The following is a 15,155-nucleotide window of genomic DNA, read 5'->3' on the forward strand; positions in this document are numbered from 1 at the left end:
TCACAAGGTGCCTTCATCGTTAAAATAATGTGGGTTACGGCAGAAGAAGGTTGGGTTGGCAATAAGACGAATTTTAAAATTCAAGGCAGATGGTTATTTCTATTCGGCTTCTCCCTGACCACTGTCCAGAGCGACGGGCTGAAGGAAGTTTTTGGTTGTAAACTGTCATGCACTGCAGCTCACAGTCAAAAGCTGTCCCTGCTGTACTCGCTCATGGGAACCAGCCTGAAATTACCCTGGGAGCCCAAAACAAATTGATTTCCCTTTTCGTCGGTGAATTAGAAAAAAGAGACTATTGGTTTTATACCAGAGGACTACCTCCGTCCCTTCCACAGTGAACGGCTTTGAGACCAAGTGGGCTTCTCAACTTGTAACCCCTCTCTCCTGCTCACTATCAGTCATCCTCAAGAGAAAAGCTGCGATTATTTTCCTTGCATTCTCAAACCTTGCTAACACTCTGTACCTGTCCGCTCACTCCCACTGACCAATCCAGCATGCATTACAAATTAAAACTGTGAGTGTGTGCGTGTGTGTGCCTGTTTGTGTGGGTGTGTGTGGTTTGCGGGAAAATATCCCCAGCCTTAGCTTCGGGAAAGCTGGATAAATTATTTCAACACTGGTATTTAAGGAGACTGGCTAACCGTTGTTGTCTTAAAGAACTGACGTTTCAAATGCTTTTAACCTGTCATTAAGGTTGAAGAGCAATTTGAATATAGAGAAGGAAAAGTAAACAAAATGCTGGACTTCTGAAATTAATCCAGAAAATGCTGGGAACTCCGTGGAAAGAAATGCAGTTCTGTAAATGTTTCGATTGATGTAACAATTCAGAGCTGTATGTGTTTCCAGCGTGCATGTCCTCCATATCTGCAGACGGTGTGCTGCAGGTATTATTAAATTCCTAAATTCTTCCTTCAAAATGATAGTGGCCCAAGGTTTAAACCTGACTGCTTCGCTGTACGGTGTAGGTCATTTCAAAGCGCATTGTTCTCGGGCCAACCGTTTAACCATTTCCTGGTTATTGTCACCTCAACCTGCGAATGTAACTTGCTCACAGCAAGGTAATAAAACGTGGGCATTAGCCTACTTCGGAGCAAAACCGTGGCATCTCGTCTACGAAAGACGAGTAGAATTTTCCTCAAGGTGTTTGGCAAGTCGGGCCTACAGTTATTTATTTTCAGTTTTGGGAGGCGTTGGCCGTTTAGGAGTCGCCACTTCGGCATCTGTAGGATGTTACCTTCCACTGGATTACATGTTTAAGTTACAAAGAGAAGGTTGCCGTTCACAGTAGAAAGTAGCAATTTAACCATTAAATATTGCTTGTCACTTTGAATAATCGTTTGATGAAGTCTTACAGGTGACAAATCATTCTGAAAAAGGGTCACTGGACCTGAAACATTAACTCTGCTTTCTCTCTTCAGATGCTGCCAGACCTGCTGAGTTTCTCCAGCAATTTCTGTTCTTGTTTCAATTTCCAGCGCCCATGGTTCTTTGTTTTGTTTTAGTCTAGCAAATCGTTCTGTTTGATCTTTTTTAAAAAGAAATCATATTTCCAGCAATCAATGGTTGTGGTATCTGAGATGTTCCGATTTCAGTTGAAATGGGTTTACATGGCCCGATATGTGTGAAACTTGTATTACAAATAGATTAGACACTTGAGAAGACAGGGGCTCTATATCCTAAAAGCCATTTCCTCATTGACCCCCATGCTTTGATATAGGTGTAAACATTTGCAGATTTGCATGAAATAGCTCTATTTAACTTGTGGTAATTACATCTGGCTGTAACTTCAGAAGCTTTCCCTAGCTTCAGTGATATGGCCGCCACCCGCCAATCACACGCGGCATTGCTCAGATCAAAGCGGGTCCCAACCAATCCGAGTCGACCCAAGCCGATCGCTTACGTCATCATCCCCATGGAGGGGTACTTATCGGGATGAATGAGAGATTTCAGAATGAGAGACTGGGAGAGGGAGTACATTGAGCAGAGAGCACTCCTCCCCCGTAGCCTTGGTAGGAATTAGCTGGGAGAAGAAGTATCTGGGACTCCTGAGGAAACGGAAAATGAGTTCCAGCGCAACGGAGAGTGGCAAGAGCGGCCAGTACCGCGTGGACCATCTCCTCAGTGCGGTGGAGAGTGAGCTACAGGCTGGGAGTGAGAAGGGAGACCCCACTGAGAGAGAACTGAAAGTCAACCTGGAAGACCTGGATCTGTGGCTGAAGTTTAAGGAACTGACCAATGAAATGATCGTCACAAAGAACGGCAGGTAGGTGAGGGCAGAGGAGACTGACACTCTGCTGGAGGATTATCCTCTGATTATCCTCTGTACAACACGGCTTTTAAAGTATTTAGAAGAGCAAGGGCGAGAAAACAGAGCTCGGCATACCGCAGCTTGTACTTTGCATAATTAGAACGGTGCAAAACATCACAACTTAAAGTTGACTGTTTTTGTGTCTTCTCCTCTATGTCCCATTGAGAGTTTTACTTTCATATGTTGCAAGAACAATTGTGAGCAGCGGGTGTGACTACTACAAGCCATATCCTTTAGGGTCTCGTCTTACTCAGGAGCGTGGGACAATAAAGTGCACCACCACCCGACCCCCCATCCTTCCTCACTCGCTTTACTTTCTTTGCTGTTCTTAGGAGGATGTTTCCTGTGTTGAAAGTGAACGTGTCAGGACTGGATCCCAACGCCATGTACTCGTTTGTCTTGGACTTTGTGGCCGCCGACAACCACCGCTGGAAGTATGTAAACGGAGAGTGGGTCCCCGGTGGCAAACCGGAGCCTCAGGCTCCGAGCTGTGTTTACATCCACCCCGACTCGCCCAACTTCGGGGCGCACTGGATGAAAGCGCCCGTCTCCTTCAGTAAAGTTAAACTCACCAACAAACTGAACGGCGGAGGACAGGTACATCTTGCAGATTTAATGCATCCCTCACTAGCTGAAGTAACCTAGGGTACCAGACCTGAAGATCTGAACTGCGCCCAAATTCTTTCCAATATTGCAGTTAACAATTAATCTGGGCTATTTACAATAAAAAAGGGAAGATGCAAAATTATCACATGATGCTCTCAAATGTCAGCGCTGGTGAGAATCGTGACATCAGATTTGCGTTTTATCATCTTACTAATTGGGAAACGCTATCTATTTATTTCCGAGATATTGTAACAAATAATACTGATATATAAAATGAGGATTTTGAATTTCTCAGAGCTCCAGGATTCCCTTTGCTGTATAACAGTTGCAAAATATAGTGGTACGAAGTGAGTGTACGAAACCTTGTAGAGTTCGCAGATCATTTGCACGTGAGCCACAGCGAGCTATTACAAATGACAGAACGTTGTGTGAAACCAGGGATAACATAGCATGTCGTTATTTTAAATGTCAATGCTGTTTAAAATATGGCATCTATGGCAAATATGGTATAAATAAACGGTGAAAAATTTAGTTGCACATTGAGCAGGAAAATTGCAATCCTGGATAATTTTTTTTGGCATGGACCTAGCCTCTGAAGGACCGTGTGTTTTTTTTGTTGGAATTGCAGATCATGTTAAACTCTCTGCATAAATACGAGCCCAGAATTCACATCGTGCGAGTCGGGGGAACTCAGAGAATGATCAGCAGTCACTCATTCCCTGAGACTCAGTTCATCGCCGTGACAGCCTATCAGAACGAGGAGGTAAACGTCTTCCAAAAAACCTGACTGCGTACTTTCAGAAAACCAACACAGACACAAGCAGCGTTATCAGTACCAGTAAATCAGTAATGTTTATTGAGATCATTTGAAATCGTTGACCGTTGCTGAGCAGATTCAATTCTTAAAATCTGAAGTAATTTTTTGGATTTTCAGCACCATATTTTGTCAGTACTAAAGACTAGCGATGGTTGATGGTAAGAGTAGCCAACACGCCAGTAACTGCATACTGATGAATCTTAACTTTTATTTCCTCTCCCATCACAGATCACAGCTCTCAAAATTAAGTACAATCCGTTTGCAAAGGCCTTCCTTGACTCCAAAGAGAGGTGAGCCTAAGAAAGTATTCTATTACAATACTTTGAGTGAGGACCAATCTGTGCGTTGTGTTTAATGGGTTTTTCTTGTCCAGAAGCGATCACAAGGAAATGTTGGATGACGTGAGTGACAGCCAACAGTCTGGATATTCCCAAAGTAAGTTTTTTTGGGGGGAGAGTCAATTTGTATTGATGTTGGATCTTGCCGGCTCGTCTAATTTGTTTTGGTTGACTGGATATGTATATTTCTCCTCTTCGCCAGTAGGTAGCTGGTTTCTGCCTAGCACAGGTACCCTGTGCCCTCCTTCTAATCCTCACGCTCAGTTTGGAGGACCAATTTCACTCTCCACGCCCCACGGCTGCGAGCGTTATTCTACCCTGAGGAACCAGCGCTCTGCTCCGTACCCGAACCCTTACACACACAGGAACAACTCTCCCAGTAAGTACAACACCGGTCTAACATACACCGGATATCATTTTAAGCGACCGTAAAAGGATATTCATGAAAGGGTTCAGATCGTTTACTGCAGAGTTTGATCTGCTCCTGGATATCAAAGGCACTCGTCTCTTTTGTCATACTAATGCACTGGCATGCCTTCATTATATGTATCCGAATAGTTGAATATAATTCGAATTAGCCATATACTCCCTCCTAAGTGTGAATTCTTAAAGCACCTGGACTAATGGAGTTTCAGTCAGCTCTACTGCAGGCATTTTGAGGGGGCTTATGTTACTGCATTGAGGTAATATTAAGGAATCAGTAACCCAGTGACCCAGCTTAAGCTCCGGACATACCGGCACATATTGGTGGCAGCTCATGGAACTTCAATTCAACTGATCAATGAAGATCTGGAATTTAAACTGGTCTCATTCAGCATGAAACTGTCAACAATTGTTGTAAAGCCCCGACCTTTAGGGAAGGTATTCTGCCCTCTTTACCTGGTCTGGTCTGCATTTGACTCCAGAACCCCAGCAACATAGTTGACTCTTAACTACTCTCGGAAATACCTGAGCAAAACACACGGGTCAAGAAAAAAATATGGCTGAACAACAAATACTGGCTTGGCCAATGACGTTCATATGCCACAAAAGAAATTTAAAAAAAACACAGATTTAGAAAGTAAGGGTGAATATGCGACGTTATTGTGTTGCTGGGGGTGTAGAGGTGATGGGAGGTAATTGAAGCAAGTGAGGACGTTTGCAAGTTGGAAAGGCCGGTTATTGTTGAAAGGGTCAGGAATGCCACTGTACTAAAATAGTCATTTTGTGTAGAAGCTTATGATAGAGTCTTACCCTCAACACAATAAGATGCAAAGTGAAGGGAGAGCGTATGGGAGAAAGATAAATGTTCTAGAAACAGCGCAATATAGGAGCATCAATAAAATATAGGGAAAGGTTATGACAAAGGGGTTGTCAGTCAGAGTGGACACTCCTCCCGTTTTAGATCTGCCGAACATAGCCGTTATTTTTACATAGTAACCTTATTGTAGGAAAAATAATGATACTGTTTTAACCAGCATCACTTACTATAAATCCCACTTTCACCTTCTAAATCTTTTGCAATGGAAATGCTGAAATTAGGATTTAGGTAGGTATCGATGAAAAACTCAATCAGTTGTATTAGTGGCTGTATAATTCTACAATTGAAGGTACAGGTAGCTCTCCAGTGATGAATTTATTTGGATACTTTAACAGTATGACGCACATCTAGATGTGAACTATTTTGTAAAAGCGAATCTGTAAAAGCCGTGGTGCTATTGCATTAGTGTGATTTTGTTTAGAAACTTTTAGTATATCAATGTTACAGTGGTGGGAAAAATTTTCACACTCTGTCATTAATTATAGATTATATAATTGAATGCAGATTTATTGCACTGTACCATATGTTTAGTTTTCCCTCGTGCCAGTTCTAATTTGTTGAAATTGTGTGGTTTTCTCTGTAGCTGGCTATCCCGACAATTCTTCTGCCTGCCTTTCCATGCTCCCCAACCATGACAACTGGTCGGGTCTGCAGGTCTCCACGCATACCAGCATGCTGCCCATGACACACAACGCTGGCACTGCCACCAGCTCTAGGTAAGAGACCTTGACAGGATGACCTTAGTGAATTTATCACAGCTTGGGAGGGTGGAGGTGAAGTGCCATTGTAATAAGATGTCTTCTATTTCTCAGAAAGGATTTAGCAATTCTATCGTTACCAAATCGACAACGCTAATACTTTAATTCTGTTTACCAATCATTGTATTGACTTAAACCACAAGCCTATAGTCTAAAGTAAATATAAATTAAACTGCGAACTTATCTCAACAACTTGACTGATTTACATTTCACCAAATTGACAATGTCCCCCAACACACTCATACACAAATGCATACACACACAGACACGCACACACGGAACTATTGCCGAATGAGTGATGGGTAGACATAATGTCAGAGTAAATATTTCCCCAACGACAATCTATTAATTCAAGGTGCAAATGTCAGCAACGCATATCTGTCTGAGCAACTAATTTTTGAACGTGAATACATTGTTAACGCACTTCAATAACAAAATACAAAATCCATGTAGCTTGGCCATTCACTAATAAAGTAGGGGTTCTGCTGTTGGATATCATAACGGGAGCTTTCTTGGGCGGCGGGAGGTTTTTGGGACAAACTGAAAGCCTCGACGTGAAATCACTTCCACTTGATATCCAGCATCCAACCCGGATTTCACCGAGAATTGCCCAGCAGTTTCAGTCAGGCCGTGAGGAATTAGATTGTACTTTTTCTCAGTTAGATGACTGTAGTCCTCCGATTGGAGAATGCCACAGGGGCAGAGAAGGTCTTTAATATATTGCTCACTTGTCCACATTAATCAAATAACAAAATTATTTTCACTTGATCAGCTCATTGATATTATAACTGATCCCATTCATTGAGTATTTGCCGCTGTTTATACGTCCGAGATCCTCATCCCTCCCCAAATGATTGTATTCGAACGTTTAATGACTCTGCATAACTTTTCATTGCTCTTTCTTTCTTGTTGCAGCCAATATCCGAGTCTGTGGTCGGTCAGTAACAGCACCATCACACCAGTGTCCCAGTCTGGGGGCATGTCCAACGGCCTGAGCTCACAGTTCCTACGGGCTTCCCCGGCTCATTACCCGTCTCTAGCCCACTCAGTGAGCGCCACCTCGTCAGGATCGCCCCTGTATGACAGTGGCACCGGAATCGAGCTGTCTGAGAGCCAGTATGATGCCTCTCCGCATAGCAGACTTACTTCCACATGGACATCAGTTACTCCCCCATCCATGTGACAGCACTTGTACTGGCCTCACCATTGTCAAGCCATTTAATTTAATTTACGGACGTCTTTGGGAGTTTTCCCAACCCTTCCCATCCTTTTTGTTTGGACTTGATGTTGAAACTACGTGGGAAATCCAGAAGAATGACAGGAAGAGACGAACTTGGTTTTGTGATAAATTGCATGCAAGTTTTCTGTATTGATGCCTAAAAATGGGTGGTGTTCTACCCAAAAGTCCCACCAGGCTGTGATTTTGAAAATGGCATGATCAAATACTTCAACGAGAATGGTTGTTTTGATGAAGTGTTCCTTTTAACTATAATTTAGACAAAATAAGCCGTTATTGTAAAAATAACTATTGTATAGAAAACAAACTCGCACCAGGTCTTGGGAAGATAAATCATGCAATGAACTAAATCCAGTAATGTGTATTCCATGACTAACATCTAACCTTAGTGGCAGCAATAGTGTTTGAGCCTCTGGTTAGTCGTGCAGCAGTGACATGCCCAAAAAGAGCGATGTAAATAAGAAAACGTTAGTGGAGTAAACATGTAATAGATGGGGCAATTAATGCGTCCCCATGTAGCACACTGTTTGTCTATTATCATTGACTTCTCTCGGATTGCTATATGTATATTAAGAGAAACAATCTCTTTAAAATGACAGAAAACCTCAACCACAAAAACACATTGCTGCATCGCTGACACTCCAAAATCAAAACATTTAAGTACTGGAACTACTCAGCATCTGTAGAGAAAGAAACTCGTTGCAAAGGCCAGCTCCTCCTGAAGTGGAAGGAAGGATTCTAACCAGACCTAATTTTACAAATAATTCACTGCTTAACGTGCTTTACCCTGAGAAACGTTCTCCTGCCCTTAAGTTAAAAATATAGCTGATCTTTTTCAACCCAAATTAGGCAGAGATAAAGGTTGCCTTTTAAGCTAAGTGCCCCGACACAGGGTGTGTGACTCTGATGTCTCAGAGCTGTAGCCTCCTGATCTCGACTGCGCAAATTTCTGATCATCATTTCTTCTGGGAATGAGCGTTGCAGCCAGCAGGTTGCTGCATAAAATGACGCTTAATTTCCCTGCACACCCTGACCTTTTGAATTGCATTTAAAACACACAAAAAAGATAATTCGCCAACCGGAAAATGAAGGGAGAATACTTGGTCGCTTAGAAGGTTCTGATTTCAGTTTTGTAGTGAAATTGCAATTTGGAAATTTCTCCCCAGCAGTTATCCTGACTGCGGTCTATCCAGCTGAGCGAATATTGTTTGCCTTTGATCACGTCATTTCACCTCAAGAGTTATTTACCCTCTGCCTTTAATGTTACCGATTGTGTTAAGTCTTACAAGGTTGCGTCGCCAGAAATTCTATTGTTTTCTTCTCTGGCTGTCGTCTTGAAAATGCATTGAAGGAAAGCAACGCGGGGGAAGGCGGGAAGTGGGGTGGGGGGGGGTGCGGAGTGGTGTGGTGGAAACACATTAAACATTGTAATAGAAAAGTGATTTGCGGTGTGGATTTACTCCGGCCGATAATCTTACGGGCAGTGAAAGATTCTTTTACGACGAAGCATTTGATCAATAAAACATTTAAGGAGAGTAAGATACCAAAAGGGGGAGATATATTAACGGATTGAGGCGAGACTCATTCTGGCAATAACGTAGGAGGGAAGGGGTGTGGGTGGAGAGGGCGGGGCAGTGGAAACAGATGCCGAGGTGATACTAAGCACATCTTACCACAGCTTTTTACACTTGGGCTACCGAATACTGACCGATAGCTATCAAAATAATTAATGATTCCCACTAATATGGTTATATACAAACCAATTTGGAAAATACTTGAGTGCGAATTAAGCCCTGTAATTTGCCCTTGTTTTTCTTTACAACTCTGCAAATTGACTTGATCTTTTCACCCAGCTCCCGTTAAGGTAAGTTTAAGGGCATGTTTCTTTAAGGAAGTGATATACATTCTCAGGTCCTTCTTGGGATTTCCAAGCTTATAGCCCCCTTCCCCCGCCCTCGCACCAAGACTTGTGTGTAATTTTTCATATCAGAATTAGCACATAAACATCTCAAACTGGCAGGACATGACTGGCCGTGTGGGGATGGGGTGGGGGTGTTGCTCCTTGCGGGAGGAAATTGGTGTATGATAAGTGTTGCTGTAAATTCCTTTCTGCAACGGAGACCACATCCAGCCTCGTCATTACAGACTGGTGGGGGACAGTTCCCCTCGGTCCCATTGGAGGAGTCTTGCCGCTTCCACTGAGTTCATTATTCAGTACAGAGCTTTTACTCCAAATTGTCCAGGGCTCGCGTAACAAAACTCCAACTCACGTTTCCAGTGAGTAAATGGACGATTTCTCTTGTCCAGGCTTTTATGTCAAGTATTTCTCTTCCTAACAATCCTAATCCCCGTGGTGGAGATCTGGCTGAAGTGGCCCAGTTGCCGTTTCTTTGCAATACCAACTCCTCTCTCAATAAGCGTCTGATGCAGTAAAAGAGCACAAAGGCAGTATTCATGAAGAGAATGTCATTGTTAAACACGCAAAACAAACATTCAGTCAGATCGCGCTCTTTTGCAACTCCAAACGAGCCACGGGAACTGTCAGTCCCAACATCTGAGACTACAGAGAGCAAACAGCTCGGGGCCCAACGTCGCAAATCTCGCCACTTTAAACACCAGTCTCGCCTCTGCTACTTCACTTCCAGACTGGTCTCCAACTTGCACCAGGGCTCCATTTGAACATTGTTTTAATCGAAAGCGATTCCCAAAGATGTCAGGACAACTGCATGAGTCACGGTGGAAATCTTTGGCATATTTTTGCGAAAAGACTAAAAACATGCCGAGATGGGCAGCGAATAAGGATGTCGAAAACTATTTTTAACAACTTTTAAGTACAAGCCCAGCAAAACCAAATGCACACATAAAAAAAATCCAGAGTCTTGACTTTGAGGGGAACTGGATGCAATGGCTGTCTTGCCGCGTTTGTTTATGGGCATCATTTCCGTTTTGTTTATTGCCTGCACAGGAACAATAAAAGCTGCACAGATTTCTACGTGAGAAAGACTGAGGTGGAATAGAACTCAGTGCGGCGGGAGCCAGTAGACAGGGAGGGAAGCTACACTATTTACCAAACAAAAAGAGCAGCCAAGCTTTCAAACAGGAATGTTGTCAATGGAAAAGGTGGTGTGAGCCACTGGCATAAATAATGCGCATCAAGATGAAGTGTAAGGTAGTCCCTGATCACAGTTGACAGGAATTGGTTGAACACTGAAACAGCTTGACAATTATTTGAAAGGAGAACAGTATTGACGAGCCACACTGCTTTAAAGAGAACTTTAACATCTAACATCTAATAACCTCCAGAAATTGAGTGCTCTGATTAATTTTCCCATTTTTAATTATTAACTATCGCTGAATTCAAATATCCCCTTTAGGCGAGACAACACGGTGTAGAGCTGGATGAACACAGCAGGCCAAGCAGCATCAGAGGAGCAAGATAGCTGAAGTTTCGGGTCTAGCCCCTTTTTCAGAAAACAAAAATCACAAGCTAGTTTACTGCGGCGCACTTTAGAGGAATGATTGCTGACAATACACAATATCCGAAATACTCAAATCACGGAGAACGTGATTCTTCGCGGAGTAAAACAAAATGTTGTAGATTTCTGGAGACTATTATTGATTGGTTCCACAGATTTCAAATTGGTCAGCCATGCTGTGGCTACTTTGAAACCTTGCCCAATGTTTTAAACTGCTTCATGATCAATCCCTTCAGTTATCCGCCGAATTCCAGTTCCACGATCCACACATTGCAAACATTTTATTTTTATGCGTTAATAGAGTTCGATCTCTTTCTCGGCCCGGTTGTAATTCTTGGAAATAGAAATAAGAACTAAAATATGAAGATCCGATCGGAATATATGAGAATCCTATGTATTCACCCCAATAGTATTAGTCTCACCGAAGGTTTTATAGCGTCAATTCAAAGCTTGGTTGCCTGGGTCCTGCTTTCTCTAATTTCCTCTTTAAACGCTCTTACGTGCAACAACTGTTACAAGGCCCCTCTTTTTAGCAAGGCGCTTACCGCAATCCTCCCACAAGTCGTTTTATTTCTTTCTGCCATTATGCAAGGCTTCCCGTAACCTTTCAAAGTATTACAGACAAGTGGTTATTGTCTGAAAGTCCCACCTGACCAAGGGCCGGAGTAAATCTTTCTTCAGTGAGTGACACTCTCATTCACTCCAAAATATGCTTTATTCATAGCATTTCTAAAAAAAAGCAAAATATTTCCATTTGAACATGACAATAGTTGCAAGAAAATTCAACTTATCCCCATATATTATGTTGCACTCCGTGCGCTTGCAATAGAGACATTTACAAAATGCATTCTATGTCAGGTGTACCTGGACAAACGGGGACACGACAGGAGTAAACGAGACCGTTCACACCAAGGTTAAATTTGCAGTGTAAAATGCAAACTCATTAAAGATACTGCAAGTATTGGAAATCTCTGGGAATAAAATACCTGAAGATAGTTGGATACTTAGGTAGGCAGTCACCAAATCTGCACCGTTGCTTCTGCTTTGCTGAGTGCCTGTGCATTTTCCGTTGTTGCAACAATTCTGTGTTTCTTGTGAATAACACGCTGTCAACAACGGGATAGAATAAAGCTAATTTCAACTGGGGGATTTGTTTTAATTTCCTCCATAGTGCCTGCTACAACATTCTGGGGTCAGTCAAGCTGATTTCTTTTTTGTAAACAAGACAACAGGCACGAAATGTACACTGATGCTGTTTACCACATCTGGATCGTTTGTTCTCTGGTGCAAGTCTCCCCCCATTCCGTTTCGTACATATATCTCCTTCCCGACAGGCAAACTGACAACAAGGACCCTACTGGTCAAAGCAATACAACTGAGGGAATTAATGGGCGCTTCATGGCGTTTTTCAAGATGCTCAGAAATAAATATTGACAAATTGTTTCCACTGATCGGTGAGATGATAATGAGAAGGCACAAATTTTAGATATTCACGAGATTTTTCTTTAAAAGGGAGATTATAAAGAAAACATTTCCGTCATCCTACAAACATCAACTTTTTGGTTTATATATAAAGTGGATAGTTAGATGAGAAAGGAACTTTTTAAAGGCTGTATGAAACTAATAAAACGGTGGGATTAAAATGAAAGCGGGAGGGGGACTTTGGATGGAATTAGAAATTTCTGTAATTTCTAATAATTTAATTGATATTTTAATTCGAATAATTTCTATAATGCTCGTAGTTCAGATCAGTTCTACAGACTTACACCCTTTCCGTAGTGACGCTGCCTGTTGCAGCCTTGCCGCGCCTTCCTCGCTTATTATGTCGTGTAAATGTTCTCAGCATTTCAAACGAAATGGCAGTCCTTTGAAATGCTGAAATCATCTCCTCCGAACCAGCGCCAGGCCCTAAATTATTCTCGCACTGGCTCCATCCCCGGTGCGAGGAGACATATTTTGACATATTCGGAACTTTTATTATTCATGGGTTAGGTCATGGTAGCAAGGCCGCCACTTATTACCCAACCCTAACGCTCAGCAGAAGGTAATGGTGAGCTTTCTTTAACTGGTGTAATTAGTATGCCGTCGGTATGCCCATAGTGTCAAAACGGAGGGAGTTCTCCGATTTTGACTCAGGGAATGGCGAAATAACTTTAAGCTTGGGTGGTGAGGGACTTGGAGGGGAACATGCAGGTGGTGGTGTTCCCATGTATCTACTGCCCTTGTCCTTCCAGGTGGGAGAGTCTGTGGCTTTACAAAGTGCTGTAAACATTTAGAAGTTGACAGCGCCCTTTACCTTCATCAAGAGACACGTAGATGCCAAGCGTTAATATAATGTTGGAAAGTCGTCTCCACGTTGTGGCGCACCCAGTGAAATGTATTTGTTTATAAATACAACAACTCGGAATGAAGGATCTCTAGTAATGGTTTAAGGAGCAGGATGATTAACTGGTTGCAGATTTGGGAAAACTGTTTCTCTCTACTGCAAAACTAAATATGTTTGACCCAGCGCTCCAGTAACAATAACATTATTTTCCCAGTCGGTCAGCTTGAAAAGCACTATTTCCTCTCACGTGGAGAGATTCACTGTCTTCAGTGAGCAATGGGATCACGGGTCTTACGAGTTGCTGTTGGGTTCTCTTAGAGACATTTGAAGAGTTGGATTCTCATCATTTTAACATCACAGTCCTGAGTCTCTTCGGCTATGACCTGAGGGCGAGAAGTAAATAGGCGAGAACAGCAATGTGTACTGCCAAACATTACCCCCAAACTCACAGTGATGTAAACCGCAATATTTCTGCCCCGATGTAATGGAGTTCAGGCACAACAGCACCAGCCTCACGGCCAGCAGCAGTGCATGAGCCACATTTGTTCCGGAAGCCCGCACGGACAATGTGCTTTCCGCACGGACATGTTTCAGTGAAATATTGTCTCTGAAAGCAAATGCCATAAAGCTTTGTCAAAAGCTCTTCGTGAAAACAATGGTCTCCTGGACTCAAAATGGAACAAGTTGATTATTTTGCTATCTTCACACCCATCCAGTCAATAATGTAAACTGCACAAGATCAAGGAAAGATGCCCTTTGAATTGAAGTTCCAATTCCCCCAGAAGACCACGAGAAGAAAATTGTTGTAAACTCATGGTCGCTGGCACTGTACAGCATTGGTGATTCTGAGTAAATATTAACTCAGCTGGCAGCACTTTCGAATAACATTTCAATTCACAAGCAAACAAACAAGCCACTGATCTCATCTGTGCTGCCTTTTACTTTAAATATGCACTAAAGTTCCCTTTAGATCTTCTGAAGTCTCTCCTTTCCGCTAGTGTAGAAGGGTGTATTGCAACACAACTCATTATTGCACATGTACCTGCTGGACATCGCTAAATGTTCCAGGATAAAAATGGAACAGAATACACCACATCTATTTTTGGACTCATTTTGTCCTAGTCAAAGTGTGTGTGGAATTTTTCTCCTTGCCTTGACTCACATCGCCAATGTGTGCTGGGGGTGGTGGGGGTCTGAATCACAATCAGGGCAGAAACCCTACTTAAGGTTTCTCTTATTCACCAAAGGTGTTGAAAACATCTACTCTACCAACTAGGACCAAATATGTCAGTATAATGGGAATCTCAGACTGTCTGTACATACAAAGAGAGATGCAGAGTAAAGATCCCTTTGGAAGTTCCCCTACAAACATCCAAACACTAAAATCTAGACAAACATTTCCTTTGCAGTACCAAGGGAATGCTGCACTGTCAGAGGTGCCATCATTCCGATGATATGTTAAATAAAATATCTCTCAGATGGACTTAACATATCAAATAGCACTATATTAATGAACAGCAGGTGTGTGGTATTCCACGTGTGCTGGCAATTTTCCTCCCTTAATCAACACGTGTAAGATAACAGAATCTTTAGTCATTGTCACATTACAACATCAATTCCACTTCAAAACATACTTCACTGGCTGTAAAGTGCTTTGAGATATCCAGAGGTTGTGAAAGGCGGTATGTAAATGTAAGTCTTTATTTATCCCTATTATGCGTAGAGCAAGTTTAGTCATACATTGGCTCAAAACCCAGCTGGATGCCACAGCGGGTAAGTGATGGTTTTGAGTGACACACTTCAATATGACAATGTGACAATTACCATAAACCTGAAAAAAGAGTTCTGGGAAAAGGGAGAATTCTAGAGAAAAAAAAAGGGAATTTGACTTGGTATCTAACTGTGCTATATAAGGCAGACAAATGATTAATGTTAAAATTGTATAAAACATACTTAATGTTTTAGCAATGATATCCATCTTTAATTATC

At 42.3% G+C, this 15,155-nt stretch overlaps 1 protein-coding gene across 3 annotated transcripts; it reads left to right on the forward strand.

Annotated features, from left to right (window-relative positions):
• The first annotated feature begins 2,060 nt into the window (after positions 1 to 2,060).
• Positions 2,061 to 7,310, forward strand: tbxtb (T-box transcription factor Tb). Of its 3 annotated transcripts, none has more exons than XM_048601206.1 (8): positions 2,061 to 2,263; positions 2,641 to 2,905; positions 3,543 to 3,677; positions 3,960 to 4,021; positions 4,105 to 4,166; positions 4,272 to 4,448; positions 5,953 to 6,085; positions 7,043 to 7,310. In XM_048601206.1, exons 1-8 carry the CDS (start codon positions 2,061 to 2,063, stop codon positions 7,308 to 7,310), a joined length of 1,305 nt encoding a protein of 434 aa, XP_048457163.1. The 3 variants fall into 3 exon arrangements, with proteins under 3 accessions (XP_048457163.1, XP_020365184.1, XP_020365185.1); XM_020509595.1 differs by having other exon boundaries at positions 4,275 to 4,448; XM_020509596.1 differs by lacking the exon at positions 4,272 to 4,448.
• The last annotated feature ends 7,845 nt before the right edge of the window (positions 7,311 to 15,155 follow it).

Source organism: Rhincodon typus, chromosome 9 (genome assembly GCF_021869965.1).
Source record: "Rhincodon typus isolate 14 chromosome 9, sRhiTyp1.1, whole genome shotgun sequence".
NCBI lineage: Eukaryota > Metazoa > Chordata > Chondrichthyes > Orectolobiformes > Rhincodontidae > Rhincodon > Rhincodon typus.